The sequence below is a fragment of the Chiloscyllium plagiosum genome, chromosome 28 (genome assembly GCF_004010195.1).
Source record: "Chiloscyllium plagiosum isolate BGI_BamShark_2017 chromosome 28, ASM401019v2, whole genome shotgun sequence".
Classification (NCBI taxonomy): Eukaryota; Metazoa; Chordata; class Chondrichthyes; order Orectolobiformes; family Hemiscylliidae; genus Chiloscyllium; species Chiloscyllium plagiosum.
In genome coordinates this window covers 30,214,020-30,237,875 of record NC_057737.1, presented here as the reverse complement: position 1 = coordinate 30,237,875, position 23,856 = coordinate 30,214,020, and the positions used below count along the sequence as shown (strand labels likewise).

The following is a 23,856-nucleotide window of genomic DNA, read 5'->3' as shown; positions in this document are numbered from 1 at the left end:
AGATCAGCAGACAGTAGTCCTGAGTCACTGATACGGTGATTTCCTATCTGCTCATACAAGACAACCCAGCATTATCAACACAACAATTAATTCATATTCCTATGTGTTTTGAAGTTCTTTAATATTCAATATTCCATCAGCATATCTAACTATATATTGACATTTCCCTCAAGTAGTACAAGAAAGCTTCTGTAAATTACAGAACTCGCGTGTTGGGGGTTTGTAACATGAGATAATTCAGATCAGGGAAGTGCGTGTGGAGTCACTGAGATAAGTGTGAGCTCAAACTCTACCAATTTGTGGGTGGCTCGGTGGCACAGTGGTTAGCACTGCTGCCTCACAGTGCCGGAGACCCGGGTTCAATTCCCGCGACTGACTGTGTGGAGTTTGCATGTTCTCCCCGTGTCTGCGTGGGTTTCCTCCGGGTGCTCCGGTTTCCTCCCACAGTCCAAATATGTGCAGGTCAGGTGAATTGGCCATGCTAAATTGCCTGTAGTGTTAGGTAAGGGGTATGGGTGGGTTGCGCTTCGGCGGGTCGGTGTGGACTTGTTGGGCCGAAGGGCCTGTTTCCACACTGTAATGTAATCTAATCTAATGTAATGTTATCTAATCTAAAATGCACAGTATGACTCAGCACTAAAGGTGTTCTCTATTATAACTGCAAACCATAAATGCTGAATTTTAATTTTTTGTCAGCTCATGGACACATGAATGGAATCAACTCATCATATGTTCTCCAAGACATTTTCAAAATTACAATGTGGAATGGCAATCTATCAAAACAAAATGAAGGCAAGGGAAAACAAGGGTTGATAATGCAAAAAGACCATAATAGTGTATATCAGAAACACAATGTAAATTTGAATTTATCAAAAATTTTAAAATGCATGGAACTAAATCCAGTAAAAGAACTACAATGTACACTACATCACCAGCAGAATGCAGTATCATACTGCTAAGTACAAGGACTGGGATTAAGAGTGGATGTAGACTGGAAACAGAGACAGTTTAGGAGTTCAGGGACATTCATCTGTGTCAGGGCTTCTGTTATGAAGTCAATCAGAGTTACCAAAACCTCAATGAACTTTTATTTAAAACATTTCAACTCCTCTTTTGTTTGACTTTGAAAATGCACACCCTATTGTGGAAGTGACCCTCAGTCTAATGGGTCCAGAAATCTGCTGTCATTCAAAGTTTGGCTTGTGTAGAATGCATGATGACTTGGACAAGGCCTGGGAATATAGCCTGCACTCAAGGAGACAGATATAATCCAATATTAGGTGTAATACACCGGCACAGATTTGCTAAAACATTTCTCATTCAAGGATGATACAAAGAAACAGTAAAAGGGATACTGCAGTTCAGATAGGTCAGCTGTTTGAATCTAAAGATAGATGTAATTAATTCAGATCCATTTGACATACACAGTAGTGACACCAATATACACAAATACTTTCGGTATAAATAGCGTACAGGTGTGGCACTGATAATAATATGCACAAGCATAATACAAATATTCACAGATAGGACATGACAAAGATGTACTACACAGCTACAACACAGCAGTAATAAAGACAAATGCAACCAATAGGTGTAATATGCACAGATAGGTGCAGTATACACAGGTAAGATCCAAAGAGGAAAGATTTACTCAGGTCAGGCATAGATGGGATAATATACACAGACGTGGCACATGCACAGACTGCATAGTGTATGCAGGTGTGAAACACAGGTATATAGAATGGTACAACATATAGATGTGACACACCCAGCTGTAACATATGCAGGCGTGATCCACACAGATGCAATCTAGTCCAATGACAAGCTCAAGAGCATATGCTTATCTTTCTTTTGGATTACTAGCATGGAGTTGGTTTAGTTTTATGGCTAAACAATCCTGGCTGTGCTATAACTCTCAGTACTGGCTTAGTACTGCTCAAGTCTCAGCCAAAGTATCACTTCTCAACGTAAAACATGAGAGAGTCATACAAAGAACTGAAAGGACAGAAATACTCACTGATTGAAGGGTTCCCCAGTCCACCAAAGGCGCTGTTACTTAAGGATCTCAGACCACTCAAACCACTTGGTCTATTAAAAGGCTCTAAAAAATACAAACCAATACGTGTCCACCAGTTACTCCTTCGATCAAAATCAATGAATTTTTAAAAATGTTTCTAACTGCAATTAAAAATAATCCTTCCACTTAACTAAACTCATCTAACAGGAAGCTAGAATGGCCACCCAGAGTCAGGAGTATACCAGTACTAGTGATGTCAAGTTGAGATAGAGATAAGACTTTGTTCAAGCTGCAATTAATAGGGATGTTTCACCATTTACACATCCCAAGAACATGAAATACTTTGTAAAATTTGAAATAGCATCCCTATTTTCTTTCTCTTCCAGATTAAGAAATATCAAGTTAAATAGTGGACACATCCACCACACTGGATGTTCACTGGCAAGGAGCTTGCTGCATCATGGAGTTCCAATCAATAGCCCAAAAGCACACTGATCCTTATAAAGAGCTCCCTTACTGTGTGGGAAGGTTTCCAATGTTTCCACCAACCTGATTCTAATTTCCACAGGTCAGACAGGAGCCCTTCTTCCCACCCCACCCCTCAGGATATTGTCGGGTATGGAAGGTTTGAGTTATAAAGAAAAGCTGGATAGGTTGGGGCATTTTTCACTGGAGTGAAGAGGTTGAAAGGTGATGTTATAGAAGTTTATAAAATAATGAGGAGTATAGATAGAGTTAATGGTAGTTGTCTTTTCCGTCGGGTGGGGGATTTCAAACGACGGGGCACATACTTAAGGTGAGACGAGGAAGATTTAAAAAACACAGAGGAGCAAATCGTTTACACAGAGGGTTGTTCGCGTGTGGAATGAACTTCCTGAGGAAATAGTGGGTGTCGGTACAATTACAACATTTAAAAAACATTTGGATAAGTACGTGAATTGGAAAGACTTGGAAGGATATGGGACAGGAGCAGGCAGGTGCGATTTTGGGAGTTTAGCTTGGGACTATGGTCAACATGGACTGGTTGGACCGAAGGGTCTGTTTCTGTGCTGTAAAACTCTATGACACCTCCCACTGATATTATCAACTATGGGCTCAAAGCATAGCAGTCAACCTTACACTCATCTTCCAACAAAGAAGGCTGCATTATGCTGCATATGGTAGTCACAAACAAGTTGCATATTCATTGCCCATGTGTGTTCATAAAGAAAGTGAAATTGTTGACACGATTCTGTGGAGGTCTAGAGTATCGTGTCATCTGGAGTAATTGTAGATAGCCACTGCATCCACAGAATCATCTAGTTTTTTTTTCCAGAAGAGAAACGTGTTTCACAGGAACCTTTTCCCACCCTATTTCATGATACTTTTCTATTCCTCTCTCTCACATCCATAATCTTTAACTTTCATTTCAATGCACAAATGCATTTGCTTCAAAACTACTCCATGTGGGAGCAAACTTTCATACACTCCTATCTCTATCATCAATTATTTCCCTGCTTTTCTTATTGGTCCCATTAGTCACTTCTATTGATGCACCCTGGTTTGCAATCACACCACAAGCAGAAGGAGCTTTGCGATATCTACCCTACTGAATCCTTTCATAATTCCCGAGACTATCAGATAACCTCTTTTCCAAAGAACAGAGCCTCTCTGCTCGTTCATTCGTTATTCAGTTATCATGGAGAACAAGTTGAAATAGTTTATTCTTGTAAGTAAGTCATATGCTGCCTGCTTCATGCACTTGGTGCATCATTTGCTGAATTTTGTGACTGAAAATTCCAAGTGGCAGCCTGGAAGATATCGGAGATGTGAAAACTCAGGGTTGCTATGTGCACCCAACAGTTGTTGGAAATCCCATGCTTACTGTGCAGTACCTGGAATGGCATCATCACTGCTTCTCTTGTGAAATGTAGTCTTCAGAGACATGGTTCTACAGAGAGGTCCTGACAAATATGGGAAATTTAAATTTCATTCTGTTCCAATGATGTTCCCTGCTATTCATGTGAATCTTTTGCACCTTAGGTGCCGCTTGACTGGAGATTACTATGGGGGGGTGTGTTCTGGTCAAGTACAACTTCTATCTTGACCACTTGCACTAATCAGCAGAAAATTCTTCCGCTGATTTATCAAGGAGGAGAATAGTGTGAGGTTGGGTTCATTGAGTCAGGTCATGGAAAGAGTCAAAAAGTGTGGTGCTGGAAAAGCTAAGCCGGTCAGATAGCATCCAGCAGGAGAGTCAACATTTCGAACCAAAGCTCTTCTTCATTCCTTCTCCAGCATCTGCAGTCCTCACTTTTTCCTCAGGTCATGCAAACCCAATACTTGCTCGACAAACTGTTAGTGTATCAGGGAAAGTGGGCAGCAGTCAACTGAGACTCATTATCCCTGAAACTTTGAGGTACCACCTCTCTGAATCCTTCCACCATCTCTGACATCCAAAATAGATGAGAAGACATTTCCTCCAACTAAATAACAGGAAGATTAAAGCTACTGAGTGAGAAAATAGGGTTGGATAGATGCTATGAATGTCCTCAGAGCTCTAATATGGAACTTATGGGGTGAATCACCCTGGACATCATGTTGATGAAGGTATGAACACATGCAGAGAATGGCTGCTTGAAGTTTGCACAGCAGGCTGATGGTGCTGTGTCCACAATGTTACACCTTGGAGATCAACACTCCAGTTAGACATTTTCAAATCAAACCATTCAGAGATGTTCAGACACATCTCTGGAGCAGGTGGGACTTGGACACAGGTATTCTAATCCAGAGGTAGGGACACTCCCACTATGTCACATGTACCCTAAGTCAACACTGCAGTTAACGCTCTTTCTGAATTTAACATGGCTGAATGTTGGTTCAGCAACAGGAAAGACACACCTTCACAACAACAATGCTATTTAACGCAATCTGCTTCCTACAGTATGTTCCTTGTAGATTCCTTTTGGTTCAATACTACAGGTGTTTGGTGCTTTGAGTGGTTGTCATAGCCGCAGAAGGGGGTTTGCTGACTTCTGAGGCTTTTACAAACCAGCTGCTCTCACACATGGGTTCAATAATAAGCAGCATGAGAGTGAACAGTCATTATGCAGGGTGGGACATGCTACTGAAAGAGGGTGAAGGAAGAAAGTGGAGACAAAGGTTCTCATCTGATGGCTTTATCTGACCATAGTTTCTCAAAGAGCAACCTTAAACTCAGTGTGGAACAAAATGTGACACATCTGCCTTAATGCAATATTCCCAGTGCCTTTACCAAGCGAAGTGCTCCTATTCAGCATGACCTTACTGCCTGCCTCAGAGATGGTACAAGGCTGCTGACCTCCAGTGAAAGAAATGTAGGTGGCTTTGGGGAAAAGCAGAACCCCAGGAAAGGGCCTGACACTCAGTTTCAATACAATAACAGTGTTCTGGCCAGCTGGCACATGGGCAGCAGGTGGTAGTTTTGTTTGGGAGGAGGCTGCTGACTTTATAAAAGGGGTTAGCTTCATTAAGCTGTTGCCCCAATCTAAGAGATTCCAGATAGCTTTTAACAGGCTAAGTGGTGTTCATACTGCAGACTTCTTACTGATGTCCAGTCAGTCAATGAATCCTTTAATCCCTCCTGGATACCAAAAACATTGGAATGAGCAGATACGAATGGCGTATCCTGTGGCGTGGGGTAATTAAGCATGGTGGTCTCTGCAACCCTGTTCAGGAGCCATTGGATTTGCCTTTGGTCCCTGTCCCAAACTCTATTGGCCAGCCATTATTTCCATCTTGGGCAGCTAGATGTTGAAGTTGAACTGGACAATTCACAACCCATCCTGTTCTGAAGAAGGGTCACAGGAGTCGAAACGTTAACTCTGCTTTTTCTCCACAGATGTTGCCAGATCAGCTGCGATTTCCTAGAAATTTTTGTTTTTGTTTCAGACTTCCAGCATCTGCAGTCCTGTGGGTTTTTTTTGTAACAAGTTCAAGTTCCACCTGCTTCATTATAACATTTCTCAACAGGTCGATTAGAAATATATCCAAAAATGTTTGACCCCAAGATGAACTTACCATTAGCTATTTACCCAATCAGCAGGAGTGCCTAGTTCCATGTCTGTACCAATCAATTCTGACCCTACCTCAGCTCTTTTGCTGTTGAAACTCTCATCCCTCACTTTGAGACTTCTACACTTGACTATGCCAATGCTCTCATGCCTGACCTCTATCTCGGCACCACAGACAAACTTACGCTCATCTAATAGCACTGCCCAAATCTTAACTCCTGGCAGCCGTCATTCACCCAACACACCCCTCTGCTAACTGATCTACAACAGCTCCCTGTTCAGCAACATACCAATTATCAATTCCACACCCTTGTCGATATGCTTTCCCATTGTTGTAACATCCTTCAGTTCAATAAGCCTCTGAGGATTATCCAATCCTTGAACTCTGGCAGCTTTTGCATTACCATTTTTAATCACTCCAGCTCTTTATGTCTCTCTCCTCCTTTCAGCCAGTCTTTAAACCCTAGCTCTTCAATACAGCTTTTGGTCATTTGTCTTGACAACATCTTCTCATCAATTTTTTTTTAGCTGATATTGCTGTTGTTGAACATCTTTGGGCATCTTGTTTTGTCAAATGTGCCATATAAAGATAAGTTGTTGTTGAATGCAAGGAAAATTGTGTTTCTTGTTTCAGACGGCTGTCCCAAATGCTGTCAGTGAAATCTCTGGAGTAATTTCCAAGAATATTTTTGGTCTGGCATGCTGGGAAGAACGATCATAAACAATGTGAACGTGTCTTAGGAGAATGTACAACAGTTAAAAAGAGGGAGTTTTAAAACAGACACGCTGCACTGAAGTTGTAAAATATTGAAAGTTTCGCCTCTTCCTATAGGCGAGCAGTTGGATATATTCAATCTCACATCCACAAAAGTGCCTTATTTGGGAATTATTTGTGACATATGACCTTGACTGGGTCTAGACCGCTTTCTACAGGCACGATTCTACATTTGATCCAATTCGATTTATGTTTAAAAAATCTAGCTCAGTTGTGATTTCAGACTGACTTTATTTTGATATCAAACATGTGACTCGAAAATTATCAGCAGAATGGAGTTCAATTTTACATTAGATTTCAGGGTTGAGTTTCAACATCTCACTTGAAAAACAGTGAACAAGCAATTAAAACTCTCGGGCTCAGGCTCGTCTTTCAGATGTCCCTAACACGCAATGCGCTCTTATTGTAATAATCAGGTGAGCCTGTAAAGTGAGAAATTAATCCATTCACCTCGAACAAACAGGCAATTGGTTCACAATGTACACTGCACAACTTCTTGAGAACTGAAAATTCAGGTTGGACACATAAGTGGAAAACATATTTTCCAATCAGATGCTGCTAATTCATCATCGTGTATAGAAAAAATGTTGCTTGTCCATCTATCAAATACCACAGTGTCATTGCGTTTCACTCAGGTTTCTTTTCAGCTTTCCATTTTCAATTTATTTCTTCATGTTCCTCATTAAAGCTCTTTCTTTGCTCTCTCCTTTCAGGAATCATTGTACATCATCCTCAGCAAACTAATAAGGCGTAGCCAATATCTGCCTCAGGCCTGAGAATTCCACTCTTGCGGAGGCCCACTCGAGCTGCTGGGAGTTACTTTCATCTTCCCCCTGTGTGGGAAATGCTAAACTTCTTCCAAGGTGATACGCCTCCAAAATCAAAAGCATATCTTCAAAGGAAACAAAGACACAAATCTGTGCCCGACTGCTGCAAACTATATTGTGTTGAGTATTGGGTTGCACTCATTCATCCAGCGTTTTGGAATCATAGATTTCCATCAGATCAGGTTTTCCAGCAATCTTGTTCAATTGTTATTGTTAGTGCTACTCAATTCATTCTCTCTTTTTCTATGAACACAGATATAAGTACATCGTTAATTGAAGAGAACTGGGTGAGCAATTCCTCTGCCTGTGACTTCTAACCAACTTAATTCTACAGGAACAAAAGATAATCACTCATCAAAAAGGTTATCTAGTCTATCTTCAGTTGTCCATCATTTTGAAGTGCCCTTTTTAGCATAGTTCAATTTTATTTTCAAACAACTGGACTTGCAGGTGAGTACTGGTTAGTGAAGCCACCTCAGCAAAGCTCCTGCGTCCTTCTTATCCAAATTATATTTAAGTATCACTAACTTGAGACATTTCAGAAGAAAAGTCTCCAGGTCTAAATTTGTCAAACTCCCGACTTCTGAATCAACAGTGGTCAAAAATTAGGGTGCATATGCAATGAGTTGAGACAAGGCTTATTCCTGAGGCATTGAGTCAAACAGGAGGGCTTCACTTCAAAATACCATTGCTGGTTAGGACACGTGTGGGCCTGGTTCTTGCTTCCAAAATCCAAGCCAATCAACTTGTTGGAACAGGCCGAAGACAGCTGTTAGGCTCATTCTTTAGCACATGAAAGGAACTAGCATCATGGTGTGTGTCCTAGAGGCTTCTTCTGATACTTGTATTGATATAATGGATGAAGGACTTCAGGCTAAAAGCATTTGGATACCTTGGTGCTTGTTTTATACCTGAAGTTTCCACATCAATACATCAGATTAACCAGACCCTTGTTGGATTATAGCTCTTCGTATCCATGGCGATGAAATTCCATGATTTGGAAAGATAATGTAAGAAGCAGTTACAGGTACTAAGCAGGTGACAGTGCTGTTCAGAAATCACAGTGTGTTTGCTTCCAGTAGAGGAGAGTGCTGCCTTTAAGAATAGCCGCCATGATATATCAGTGCAGTTTTACCACTGACATCATGCCATTAGTGAAACGCAGCCTGGAGTGCACAGACTGTGTAGATCTTGATGCACTTTTCAACGCCTGAAAAATACCATTTATTTTAAGGACATTACCTCTGAAAAGGTGATGGGCCTTCATACGAATGATTCACTGTCAAGTGTGGTCAGTCTACGTCCAGCACAATATTTAAAAATAGCCTTTTCCCAGAGAATTAAAAAGACAGCGTTGATATTGGTTACATGAACGACAGCCCTGAAGGGGTATCAGAGTTGGGCAAAATAGAATAAAGTACTGAAGTATGACTAAAAGAGAAGGTGAAAAATAAATCTGTGCAAAATTCCAAACACAGTCAGCACTCAGAAAGCGACTCTCAAGGGCTCCTGCAAATGTATTAGTTTGGTTCTGGTGACCTCACTAACTTTCATTTACAGCACACGGGGGCTGCGTGCCAACTTAAAAGCCACCTTCCAAATCTAAACATGTGGATGGGATACATTACCCACTGCCAGGGTTACCCACAAATGCAGCCGAGAATCAACTCAACAGTGCCACCAGCAGGCATTCCACTGACAGCACCACCATTTGCAAAAGGCATATTATTGTCAAGAGATTTGAAAACCTCAATTTTCTTGTCACGGCAGATTTGCTTAATTAGTTAGCGTCTCCTCCTCACTGCAGAGAGCAAATCAGGAGGAAAATCAAAGGGGGCTTTTAGAAAGAGAATGAAGACTCCTTGTTCACTAGTTGTAAAATGCTGGAGCTAGAAAGGAAATAGCTGTTCATCTGACGTCAGTAATCATTCAATTGGGTGATCCAAGTGGTTGGCATCTCAACTGGCAGAAAGGTGCTGTGCTATAATAAGAGGGAGCAAACCATGCATTCAAACCTCCGAGATTGCAGCCAACCTGAGGTAGGAACTTTATTCTGTTGTATTTTTTGAGTTTAGTTTCAGAACACAGCTCAGATTAGCTTGAAATGGCACCCAATGCCAATTGTAATGGATTCCCTATTCGGATGCAAGGCAATGATCCCTACAATTAATGTCAGTGGAACAGCCCAGCACAGAGTGAACATCACCTCAACAGTCTTTCCATTCCAACAGCAATTTGTTTCCCAAAATTGCCAGCTATTGTTTTCTGATATAAAAAGAGGGAACATCCTGAATCAAAGATATACTCACCATCCTGCTAGATTTTCTCCTTCCACTTTCAATTTTGTGATTTGGGACACAGCAGTGTTGCGTTGCTGCATTTGTGGGAAGTAAATGTTCCCAACACCACCACCATCTGGTACTTTGAGGGACTGCAGCCCATGATCACAAACGCAACAATTTTTAACAACATTTCAGCCACCTAGAATGCTACCATTTTTCCGACACTCCTCATTGAAATGCACAAACACAACAAATTGCCCAGGTAACCAATTTTAACCAATTATTTACATGTCTATCAGGAGTAGGAATGATCTATAGTGCACTGCTGCAAGAAAAGAGATGCTTTCTGAAAGGTCATTCTCTATTCGCTATGGTATGACAGCGGAAGGCAACTTAAATAGCTCAAGGGCTGCATGTTCACTGATGAGCAATATAAGGATGCTGTGTGGATTTACCATCTCTGGAGCTGATGGGAAATGGAAATAATGGGTGGGGTTTTCCTTTTAGAGAAACTCACCTTGGTCTCACCACAACTAGCTACTGAGTGACTTCCTTAACTTGCCAGTGATTAAGGTCAACTAATGGCCAACTAATGACCAACTAAGGGCCTTAAACTGCCACCTCCTTGTTCATGTCCCCTCTGCAGTGGGAGAGGAAGGTGGCTCCTTTCACTGAGTGGGAAATCGTGGCAACCTGTTTGCCCAGTTGGGAAACAGGACTCCAATTCCCCAAATCCACCAATTACAGGGGTTGTAGGTGGGGGGTGGGGGTGGGGAGCAAGGCCTTGTAAAGCCCTCTGTCCTGCACACACTAGCCCTGCAGCTGACTCCCAGCCTGAGAGAAGGAGGGGAAGATCAATTTAGCTTCTTGTTGTCAGATCCTCTGAGGAATTGGCCTTAACCAGCAGACATCAGGGCTCAGAGATTGCCAGCCTCTTACTGGTTGGCAGCTGGTGATACCCGTCCCTTTGCTTGCCGGTCAGCTGTGAATGGGCTGATGGGCGGGTAGAGCAGCACGTTGGTCATTACCTTACAGGCACACCCCGCACGCTCAGAAAAGGGAAAATCGTGCCCTGAATAGGAATGTAGTTTACAGTGAATTTTGCCATTAAATACTGAGTTACTATCATGCAGCCATAATCAACTGAGCCAAATTTGGACATTTTCCCAAGAGCGTACACTTAAGTGGAGTAGACTGTACTGTACATGCTAACGTCTTGGCAGTTGTTTCAGTCTGCAACCTCTTTCCCCAACTCTTCCCCAAACACCAGCCAGCCCATGATTACCTAAGTGAGCAGCTGGACTCAGAAAGCTGTTGTGATGAGGTGGAGGCCCAAAGGGATTTCCACTTGGATGGGTAGTACCTGCAAAGAGACAGAGAAGGCAGTTTTCTTCAAAGTTATGAGAGAAGCATTCACACAAAATGGTTCACTCTGATCCGCAACATCTTGCATTTGGTTTGCCAAGCTATTTCATGAGGTAAAACACGTTTTTTAATTGTATCTTAATAGTGTCAATGAGATTTATCATGACGTTCAGGAAGTGGAGATTAGTTAAGCTTTCATTTTGAAGACTTCTAATCCCAATGGCTATGCAGGTTAGTGGAGAATGCCACCTTCAAAATGAAATATTTCCAGGAATTCCATAGGTTGTGTGCACAGTCTGTTAACGATGATGCGATGTTTAAAATTTTTTGATAACTACAGAGAGTGACAAATTTATTCTGAGAATCAGACTGAGTAAGTAAAGCACAAGTAAATTTGGGTGGGGGCTGTGCAATTTAAAGAGGCAAAAATAAAAATACAGAGAAACAGAGACAGACGGAAAAAACAGAGAACTGTAGAGATAAGGTAGGCGATGCCCTTGTGGCATTATTGCTGGATTGTTCATCCAGAAACCTAGGTCATATTCCGGCGACCCAGGTATGAATCCTGCCATGGCAGATGGTGGAATTTGAATTCAGTAAAGAAGAATCTGGAATTAAGAGCCGAATGATGACTATGAATCCATTGCTGATTGTTGAGAAGAAAATCTGGATCACTAACACTTTTTAGGGAAGGAAACTGCCACCCTAACCTGGCCTGGCCTGGCCTACATGTGACTCCAAACCCACAGCAATGTGGTTGACTCTTAACTGTCCTAGGGATGGGCAATAAATGCTGGCCAAGCCAGCAATGCCCACATCCTGTGAACGATTAGCAAAAAAGAGAGGAGACAGTGAGGAATAAAAGAAACACGGACAGATCAGCAGAGCAAAAAACATTGAGAGACAGGGAAAGAGGGAGGAAGAGACAAAGAATTAGGCAAAGGAGAAAGACAAAGATACCTCCAGTGATATAGGGTTCACAGAGCTTCTAATGAGGGAGAGTGTAATTAAATTATGACAAGGTTAGTCAGGTAGGTTCCAGTGTGGACCTTGTCACATTTTTTACAATAGGTCTATGTGCACAGAAAGGCTATGAAAGTATGAAAGCAACCCCAGGGGAGAAGCGAGCTGGTTAAATATTCTGTCTGGATTCTATTCCCTCTTCATTAAGGATGAACTTGCATTGCTCCAGTGTCTTTCGTGACCTCAGCATGGCTAAAAGCACTTTACAGGCCATGAAGTGCATCAGAAGCAGTCACTCTTATAAACTAATAGAAAGATTTCCCCTCAGGAACTTACTGTTACTCTGAACTCAATTTATAACAAGCCTACACAGTCTGACTGTTCAAATCTATTTACACAGACTTTGCTGAAAATAAATGCTTTTAAATATCATTTATTTAAGAAAAGATATGGAATTTCTGTGAAAAGCACGGTCGCAGGAATTTACTACTGTTCACTTTCCACTGCACAGAAGTAGATTGTGCACGAGGTTAACGCTGGGAGTGGGGGGGGGGGGGGTGCGTACTGAATGTGAATAGTGCCATCTAGTGGATATGGGTATTTGTACAGGCAAGATACACAAAACTGGCAACCCAACTAACTATTCATGAATTTCACCTCCTAGCAGTAGGACGAAGTGAACATTACTGCCGTTCAGTTACTGCTGAGCAGATGACCATGCTATGAAGTGCAATTCCTTACCAGCGGTGGAGAAGAGAGTTGCTGGGCGAGCTAGCTCATGAGGGTGGTGGATAGCTCCAAACATGCTGGGGCCAGGTGGCCGGCTTAGGAACTCCGGCTTTAGGCCAAAGTCGAGTTTGTGTGGATCGGACTGCATCTGCTGCTGTAAGGTGCAAAATCAAAAAACATCCCGGTCAAGTTATGTCTCACCACCTCACACTCCGTGCTCCTTTTGTACAAGTCTGAAACCTTTAATTGAAAATGGGTAACAGCCTGAATCACAATCTGTTTCTCTCCCTCCAGATACTGCCAAACCTGCTGAGAATTTCTAACACTTCACGTTTTTATTTACAAAAGCAGGCCGACATATTTGACAAATTAATATATGTTCCAATCAGTGGTGACTCATATATTCAAGCTTACATTAAATTATGTAAGGAGAAAGTGAGGTCTGCAGATGCTGGAGACAGTGGTGACTCATATATTCAAGCTTACATTAAATTATGTAATAATTACTCTTTCAACAATAACTGTTTCAACAATATGCTAGGTTTTTCACATTGCCCAATCTAAATTTTGAAAATTTCCTCTTCGAAATAATACATTTTGAGTTACCAGGACTGTTATGTGGGTTTCTGTGGGTGTGAGAGAGAGTGGTCCGTTCCTGCAGGGTGTGTCAGGACTCTGCAGTTTAGTCCTGAGCGCATTTCTCTACATTTGGACTGGGGGTCTATTGCTGTGCAGAGTGGGGAGATGCAGTTTCTTGGCAGGAACAGGATGGGTGCACATCCTGGCATTTAGGCAGGGGAGGGAGATTCTCCCTATACTCCATCATAAAACCGGTTGTAGTGATTCAGAAACACGAGAAAAACATTGTAAACTGCATTTCCTCAGTTTATTCAGAATTTTTGCAATTTGTCCAGCAAAGTTAAACGTTGATCTTAGACAATTCACGTTACCAATGATAGAGATTAAATATTTCATGAGAAGGTGGGACTCAAGTACCAGGATTTTGGTCTCGTGGGAAAGATCGCAATACAAACCAATAAAAGTGATCAAGGTGTAGACTAACAGGAGTGATCGGGATATGGACAAACGCGAGTGATCAGGATACAGACTACCAGAATGATCAAGATGTGGATCAATAGGAATGATCGGGATATGGACTAACAAGTGATTGAGATGTGGTTGAACAGAAGTGTTTGGGATGTGGACTACTAGAAGTGAATGGGTGTGGATCAGTGTGAGTGATTGGCATACGATTTATGTGAAGCTATGGCTTCCAAAGCTTTACATCACTGAAACTTCTTCTCATCTCATACCTGGACTGTCATAATATATAATTGATCACTTTGCTTAGACAACAATTCCATCAATATCGTATTAATTTGACTACAATGATGCAAATGCTTGGGTCTTTCTTTAACAAGTCACTTTGGTCTTGCTGTGTATTCGTATCTGCTCTGGTGCATACAGCTTTTCCTATTTTAAACACAACCAAGCTACCCAAAGAATGATTAAAATGCAATATAAATCTCCCTCTAACTCAATGCTATGATATAAGAACCTTGGAAGAGGACACCTTAACCTGGGAGTGTGGTTTTCCAAATGATTAATTCGAGATCCTCTTAAGTGTGAGCCGTGAGTTTAATGAAATGAAGCAGGGATTCCTGCTCTAAGCTCATGGCGACCATAACTGAATCACTGTAATCCAAACCTATTTCACCTGGATTTATTCTGTCTGAAATCCATCATTTGGATTGGATCCCTGATGAGTACACAACATGGAAATAAAATGAGGAAGAATTTGATGATGAATGACATAAGTCTCAGGAAAGTATGTGGTTAAAAAAAAAAGCTGACAGTATCCCAGTGTGCTCTGAACTTCCCGAGAATGTGCCACAGACTATCCCCTGGAACACTGCTCCCACTGTATGCCATTCACCATCCAACAAGGTGCTGAAATACTCTGGGGAAGTGACAATAAACCCTGCAAAGAACTGATGAACACTATAACAGGGAAATTTAACTGAGTTGAGATTCCAAATAACTAGGTTCTAAGCAGGCACTCAGCTCCTAAGAAAGTACGGATGGGCAATAAATGCTAGCCAGCCAGCAATACTCATGTCCTACGAGTGAATAAAACAAAATTTAGACTTCAACTGATTTCTTAAGTTGCTTGACTCGCATATATCATCAAAATCTTTTGATTAGGCTGGTCCTTATAGTGCGTGACTTGAATGGTTTATGCCATCACTTCTTGTTCAGGTCAGCCATTGTAGCTTTCTCCTGAATAACAATCATGAACAGATAACCATTTAAATTAAGAGAGTGCGAATAGAATATGAATGGAATTTTGCAGAGAGAGACTGACCTTGACCTTTTGCTGGTGATGGTATATCTGCCATGCTATGTGGACATGCATGGCACACCACTTGCCAGGCTTCTGCAGAACACAACAGTTAAAGGTTAATTAATCAGTATCTATTACAAGAAACCACAAGCTTTTCATGACCAGTGTAAATTTTAGCTCAGATCAGACCTCCAAACTGAGGCATTGTAACAAGCTTCTTTTTCAAATAAAGCCAATGTCACATCCTGGCCCCCTCTATTGGCTGTTGTCATGAAGTTTTTCTCTTTAGCTGCTATCTCTCTCTCTCTCTCTCCTTTAAACCTGGAGTCCTTTAATCCATCATCCTTGCAAACAGCCACACTGCTCTTCCTCACCAACCATGCTGCTGCCTCTTAGGATATTACCATCTTTCTGTGAATCTTCTGTTTGAATCATTCATTGCATTGTGCGCTCCTATCATGGTACCAAAATTGCTCTTAATGAAGTCACAAATTATTTTCTAGGTGACTGTGAGAATGGCAAACCATTTCTTCTCAGCTTTCACATCCTTCCTCATCCTGTGACACATTTGGTTATAATGTTCTTCTCTCCTTTGTCATCCAGCTGGCTGGGTGGTACTTGCCTGTTTATACTGTTATCTATCCAATCGTTGTGGAGTGTAATTGGCAATGATTCCTCATCCTGCTCCCAAACCACTACCTCTAAAGTCTCCCAAGGAAGTATCCCTGTATTCCAACCCCCAACACCCCCGTTTCTCAACGACATGCTGTCCTTCTACATCATCATTTGTGGGCCTGTGACACCAAGCACTATCTCATTTCTACCTCTTCTGATTCTGCTTTATTACTAAACTACCAAACTGCACGTCTGACATCCAGTCCTGGATGATCAGAAAACACCCAAATTAAATATTGGCAAGGCTGAAGCCACTATCTTCAATCAACCAATTCAAACTCAGCTAAATAACTAACCACCCTCTTCCTCCCAAGCGACTGATTGAGCCTGAAGCAGACTGTTTGCAAACTTGGTATCACATTTGACTCAAACCACCATCATTATGACCACTGATATCCATCAGTGTAAAATTGCACAAGTTAGCCCCTGTTTTAGCTCATCTGCTGATGAACCATCATTCATGTCTCCGTTACTTCTGCACTTGGCTATTCTGGTATAGTCCTGAAAAACCTCCCCCATTCTACCGTCCGCAAACTTGAGCTTATCCAAACCTTTGCTGCTTCTGAAGGGCCACTGCTCCCGAAACATTCACTCTGCTTTCTCTCTCACAGATGCTGTCAGACCAGAACTTCTCCAACTATTCCCGTTGCTCCACCTTTGGTCGCCATGTGTTCCCATAAACTCTGGAAATCCCTCCCTAACGTTCCTACTTCTCATTTACTTTAAGCTACTCCTTAAATCTACCTCTTTGACCAAGTTGTCAGTTGTGCTAATATCATCTTAACTGGTCCAGTGTTTATTTTTCTTTGTTGATCTCATGTGAAGCATATGGGACATTTTATTACAGTGAGGAATTCTGTAAGTGTTAGCATTGTTGATGTTGGAGAGAATCTTTCCAGACTACTCCATTTTTACTGTCTTATTTGAAGAGTTAAAAATCACAATCACCTGATGAAGGAGCATCGCTCCGAAAGCTAGTGTGCTTCCAATTAAACCTGTTGGACTATAACTTGGTGATGTGTGATTTTTAACTTTGTACACCCCAGTCCAACACCGGCATCTCCGAATCATTATTTGAAGAGCACATTGGCACAGATCCCTTTCAGCTCCAATGCTCTTCCTTCAAACATAATTCTCATCTCCAAGAAAATGATCAAACTTCAATGAGAATAAGGCAGCCTATATTCTAACTTCAACTGCCCATTTATAAGCTTCTGATAGTTCTGAGCCTCAGAATCTCCAAGTTCTTCCCAGTTGTGGATTGTGGTGCACCAGTTTAGAAGTATTTTCCTGTCAACATTTGAAGCTGCACCATTTTCTTTTGGATGTATTTTACAAATCTAATAGATTAATACAGCGCAGAAAAGGCCCTTTGGGAATCTCCACTGTTGTAACTATCACTAAAGGAGCACTACTTCCAATTTTCTGCACTGTCCTACATCCCTGAACGTTACAATATTTGAAGTACTCATTCCAATATCTTTTAAAGTTTATCCAGCAATGCATTCCAGATTCCCACCAGCCGCTGAGTTAAAAAGTTATTTTACTAAATTCCCTCTGAATCTACTGCCCTTTGCCCTGAACAATGGCCTCTCATTATTGAGCCCTTAACTTCTAATCACCCTGTCCATACTCCTCATTATTTTATAAACCTCAATCATGCCTTCTCCCCAACTCAGGCTTCTCTGTTCTAAAGAAGATAAGCCAAGCCTGTCTAGTGTCTCCTTATCGCTCAATTTCTCCATCGTGGGCAACATCCTGGTGAAACTCCTCTGTAACCTGTCTCTTGCTGTCACATCCTTCCTGTAGAGAAGCGACCAGAATTGCAAATACTACTGCAGATGCAGCTTAACCAATGCTCTGTACAACTCCCAACATTACATCCTTGCTTTATACTCTACGCATAACTGATAGAAGAAAGTGTCCCATTTGCAAAACTTGTTTCAGATTAGTTTAAAACTAATCATTATTGTAAATTACAGCAAAATATTATTGCTATGCTCTGAAGTCCCCAAGAGTGGACATGTCCTGCCCAAACAAAGCACACCATTCTATTCAACAAGATGGTTTCCCTTTAATTAAACAATCTTGCACTATCACCACCATTTACAAAAAGCTTTAACATGCAAAATATGAACAAAATCATTCAAGTTCCTCAAGTATGTTTACTCTGATAGTTTAATGGTTCAACTTTTAAAGAGATACCACATTCATGAGATTTTACAGGATCTCAAAATATTGCACCCTGACCAATTATAATTGTCAAAATTAATTATTTTATTCTTTCCAATTTCCTTTCTTCAGAAGTTGGTTACACGCCAATTACTCACGGACATTTCATTCTCGAAACCATTATCCATGTGTGAGCCCTGACAGGGAGTGCCAAAGGCTATTTTACAGATTCGGTGGGGTTTCTACTTTGCATTTAAAGAGAAGGATCACAACCAATTAGATAGCCATCATTGCACTGTATGCCCTCCATCATGGCAGGGTCACTGATTAATATTACTGCTCCTTATATATCAAATGTAATGCCCTAGGTCCCACCCTGAGTGAGCCCAATGAACCCAAAGCTCTGTGCTACCTAGTTTAATGCGCAAATCCAACTAGTTCTTCCAAAACCTGCTGCCACTTCAACAAAGAAATCACAAAGAAGCTGTGCAGCCTGGCTAAATGTTTGAAAATGATCTTGCTCGAGAGGACTCTGACACTTTAATAAGGTATAATTTCTTAATCATTCACTTATCTTTCCATCCCAGAGGGAATACACAGACAGATTATAATTCGAAAGGAATAATTCTTACCCTCAACATCGGTCTGAATGGATCTGTCAACTGCAAATAAAGAGTGACAGCTCAGTTACACATCTGTCAGTCAAACCAGGACAATAATTGCAATTTTTATTGCCTCGTTAGTCAGTAATTTGAAATGTTAACATTTTACTTTCAGATGAAACATTAGTAGAAAAAATAATCAGCAAAATTTCATACATTTGTCTGACCTTCTGTTCTTTGTCAATAATTGTAGGAATAGAGAACGTTTCATGCACATGATCATAGAATGAGCTTCCTTTGGAATACAGAAAATAATTCCTAAAAGTGTGACCCCCTTTCTTAGCAATTCTTTGGTGTATTAGGGTTTAGTTAAACAGGATCACTGAATTATTTTAACCTTTACTCTTCTAACCTTTTGCTACTTTGGCACAATTAGAAATTCTAACTCCGAGCAAGCACATACCTCCTTCCAAAAAAATGCAATGTTTAAAATGATAACTACATTTCCATCTCAATAAGATTCAAACATTACATATGAATAGAACGAGACCGGCCCCCGTAAAGGACAAAATTATGAGAAAAGGACAGAGAAACCTGGTCTACCCTTCACCACACCAGACAGCGTGATGGCTTGGGGTAGCACGGTGACTCAGTGGTTATCACTGCTGCCTCTCAACGCCAGGGCCCCAGGCTTGATTTCAACCTTGGGCAACCATCTGTGTGGAATCTGTACATTTTCCCTGTGTCCGCTTGGGTTCCCTCTCTGTGTTCTGGTTTCCTCCTACAGTCCAGATGTGCAGTTTAGGTGGGTTGGCCATGCTGAATTGCAAACAGTGTCCAGGGATATGCAGGATTAGCCATAGGAAATGCTGGGTTATGGGGACAGGGTGACATTTGACGAAGTGTGGCATCAAGGAGTCCGAGCAAAACGGGAGTCAATGGGAATTGGGGGAGAATTTTCCACTGGTTGGAGTCCTTCCCAGTACAAAGGATGAGGCTTCTGTTTATTGGAAGTCAATTATTTCAGTCCCAGGACATCTCTGCAGGAATTCTTCAGAGTAATGTGCTATGTCCAATCGCCTTCAGTTGCTTCATCTTAAGGTCGGAAGTGGGGATATTCACTGATGATTTCTCAATGTTCAGCACCATTCATCAGTCCCTAGATACTGAAGCAGCCAGTGTCCTTACATAGCAAGGCCTGGACTTGTGCTGATAAATGGCAAGTAAAGTTCATGCTATGTGTATGCCAGGAAACAATTATCTCCACCAAGTCAGAATCTCAGCGTCACCCCTTGACATTTAATCATCGATGTTTTATCATTATTGAATCTTCCACAATCAACAGTCTAGAGATTACCATTGACCAGAAAGAGCAAGGGCTGACCAGAGGCTAGGACTTCTGCAGCAAGTTACTCATCTCCTGTTTCTCCAATACCTGCCTACCTGTCTAACAAAGCACAAATCTGGACTGTGATGGGTGAAGCTTTAACAACATTCAAGGAACTAGATGCCATCCGGTTAAAACAGCTGTTGGTCAGCACTGTATTCACCACCTTCCAACATTCACTCCCACATCACTGACATACAATGAAGCATGAAGGTATCCTTCCAACATTTTACAAACTTATGATCTCTACCAACTAGAAGAACAAGTCCAACAGATCCCTGGGAACACCAGCATTGCAAGTTCCTCTCCAAACTGCACAGTATCCTGACTTGGAACTATGCCACAGTTCTTTCACTGATGGTGGGCAAAATCTTAGAACTGTCTTCCTGATAGCATTGTGTGCATCTTTACACTCCAGGGATTGCAGTGGTTCAAGAAGGCAGCTCACCACTTAATTCTCAAGGGCAATAAATGCAGCACTTACCATCAACTGTTATGTTCCATAAATTAATTTTTAAGAAGTCAGTGGCATACAGAATAATAGCAAGGTCAATGCACAAGACAATAATGCTGTTTATGTTCTGTTGACCATTTTGATGCACTACTGGAGTGACACACAAGGATAGTTTCACTCATTCTACCCCCATTAATTGCCTTACATTCATTTGTTCTCTGGTGCCATAAAAAAGTAACAGCACATTCAACCTATTGTGACTCTACCCTTGCCCACTCTTCAACCACACTTTTGTGCCTTTTCAAGTCAAATACATTCTTGCTTTGCAAATACCTATGGAATAAAAGACTTTACAGCTCATGAGGAGCCCATTCAGCCCACTGTTCCTGCACAGACTTTTTGAAAGAACTGTCCAATTAGCTTGACACCGTTTATCCCACAGATCCACAATTTCCTCCTTTACCAATTATTTATCCAATTCTCTTCTGAAAATTACTATGTTGCAGGTAGTGCATTTTAGATCATAATAAATTGACATTGAATTATCCTGCTTCCTTGAGAAAAATGCTGACCCCTTTGCTTGGGGTCTTCGAATCATAGAATCCCAACAGTGTGAAAGTAGGCCATTCAGCCTACTGAGTCCACACTGACCCTCTAAAGAACATCCCACCCAGACGCAATCCCTACCCTACCCCTATAACCCTGCGTTTCCCATGGCTGACCCACCTAGCCTGCACATCCCTGGACACTATGGGCAATTTAGCATAGCCAAACCACCTAACCTGCATATCCTTTGGACTGTGGGAAGAGACCGGAGCACCTGGAGGAAACCCATGCAGACCCTGGGAGAAAGCGCAACTCCATACAGTCGCTCAACGGTGGATTTGAACTCAGGTCTATGGCGTTGTGAGGCACAAGTGCTAACCATTAAGCCACCGTGCCGCCCCGACTGCCTAACATTTTCCCCGTATCTTTATCTGACAAAAGCATAATAACTTTTTGTACCTCTTTTCACAGATGAGAAAACAAATAGCTACAATCAACATAGTGTCAATATTTCCATCCCAAGCACAGATAGTTTCCTGGTCTAATTATGCATTTATAACCTATTTGAACATGTAGAATGCAAATATGGCAGACATTAAAGAGTTGCAGATTATCCAAGGACAATGTACCAATATAAAATGAATAACCAAAGGACAGCTTTTTGAGAAATCTGATCACATTTACCCTGGGGTCTTTCTGCAGCAAGGTATGGGGAACTGCTCCAGGCCGTCCTGCTACATCAATAGGATTGGAGGTCTGCAGAGGAAGATAGAAAATCTTGTTAATATGGAAAGATAAACTATTTCTGACAGTCTGTTGAGTAGGCGAAATGTTTAATTTAAGCCAGCAACTGTAAAAGAACATAGAGGCCATTTTCTGAGCAGCTGGTGAATTTTCTTACACATTTTTGACCTTTCGTTAACAAGTGCAGAGCTGTAAGTAACCATGAGAAACAATATCATGCTGCTCTTATTTGTCAATGCGACTTATGTTACATCAATCAAACCTCTTTTTGTCAATCACTGGTCACTTCATTGTATTGCTCGCCACTCAAATCCCCCTCCCCAAGCTCTACTTATTTCTGGATCTGCCACTGGGGAAAACAAACTTATTTAATTCATTTACAACAGGGCTTTCAAAATCCCACCAGTCTTCTTTTGGCCCTGATGTCATTACAACATATCTACAGCTACCGATTTGATTAACCACACCCTTTCTAACACCTTTGAAACACAGGTTTCATTAAAAATATATATATTCTGTCTCTCAAGCTGACCTTTCCCCCAGTACATCCCTCAGCTTCACCCCTTCAATTCAAGGGAGACAGACATGAATGGTTATAATGGACAACTTGGTTAACTCTCCCCTGTCTGGTTGGACCATGTACAACACTTACAGGTCCTGCGCTCATCATCTAAAACACCTCACTATTCCCGGATCATTTGAAAACACAAAGTAATTCCCTGACTTCGTTTCTCCACTACAAAGAACATTCTTAACTCCTCTCTCGCATTCTTCACCTTCCATTTCAACAACAACTGTGGGGTGCTCATGGACTCCTGCACCACTAAGATTGAGGCCATTCAATCCACTTCCTCTCCCACTTTTCTCCCTTCTCCAAATTCCTCTCTGCCACTGTCCATGCCCTGAATTCACATCTCTCTCTAGTTTCGGCCTCATCTTACTTCATTCATTCTCTTTCCATCTTGTTCCCGGGACTGCTTCCATAACATCCTCAAAACTGTTCCTGATAAATGGATGACCGACAAAATTCCCTTAAATAAAACAAAGAACTGCAGAGGTCCGAAATAAACAGAAATAGCTGGAGAAATGCAGCAGATCTGGCAGCATCTGTGGAGAGAAAACAGAGTTAACATTTTGAGGCCAGTGACCGTGAAGAAATGTAGGACTGAACTAGAAGCATTAACTCTGTTTCTCTCTCGACAGCTGCTGTGAGACCTGCTGAGTTTCCACAGCAATTTCTGTTTTTATTTGTGACAAGATTCCCTTCCCAGTACACCCATCAATGTGCTTGCTGATCCATACTGACTCCCAGTTAAATTCTCATCACCGTTTTCCAAACTCTCCATAGTTTCCACAATTGGCCACCTGGGCATCGCTGATTTTAACTGTTCAACTAATAGTGGCTGTGTCTTCAACTGCCAATGTCTTATGTTCTGGAATAACCCCTCTATCTCTTTGCCTAGCATTCCTGCTCTAAGACACACCTTGCAATGCACCTCTTTGACCAAGCTTTTGGTCATCTAACCAATGAAATTATAAGTTACTCTGTCAACTTTTGTTCAATAACCATTCCAATGAAGGATCTTGAGGTATTTTCATTTGTTAAAGACATCAGATAAATACAAGTTACTGTAGCTCAAGCCATTGCTATGTTATCAAGCAAACAAAGCCAAGCATTATTAATAGAGAAAAGTGCCATATTCTAACTCAGGTACAAAGCACTAAAATCATCTGGTACACAGTAAAGAGTTCTTTGCATAACGCCCTTGCAATCTACCTCCGTTCCAATCTCCTCCAACTGCCTGCATCCCTAAAATATTTCATACACCAGCTGCTCTGCAGTTTCCTTATCTGGGATTGTATCTGCATAATATGAAATTATTAGACAACTAACATTCTGCTTCAACCTTACAGCAATGTGGACAAATTTAAGTTTCTGAGCA

The 23,856-nt window shown here is 41.4% G+C and overlaps 1 protein-coding gene across 11 annotated transcripts in view; it reads right to left on the bottom strand.

The window, feature by feature from the left end:
* The window catches only part of auts2a (activator of transcription and developmental regulator AUTS2 a), a 1,206,729-nt gene that overhangs the window by 15,090 nt on the left and 1,167,783 nt on the right, over window positions 1-23,856 (bottom strand). For 10 of the 11 annotated variants that reach the window (XM_043718603.1, XM_043718594.1, XM_043718599.1 and 7 more), the window contains 6 exons: window positions 21,854-21,925; window positions 18,813-18,842; window positions 15,355-15,426; window positions 13,002-13,143; window positions 11,218-11,295; window positions 2,018-2,101 (listed from right to left, as the gene is read on the bottom strand). In XM_043718603.1, the coding sequence (XP_043574538.1) occupies window positions 2,018-2,101; window positions 11,218-11,295; window positions 13,002-13,143; window positions 15,355-15,426; window positions 18,813-18,842; window positions 21,854-21,925 (478 nt within the window). The remainder of the gene's footprint in view (window positions 1-2,017; window positions 2,102-11,217; window positions 11,296-13,001; window positions 13,144-15,354; window positions 15,427-18,812; window positions 18,843-21,853; window positions 21,926-23,856) is intronic. The other variant, XM_043718601.1, reaches the window with a different exon arrangement.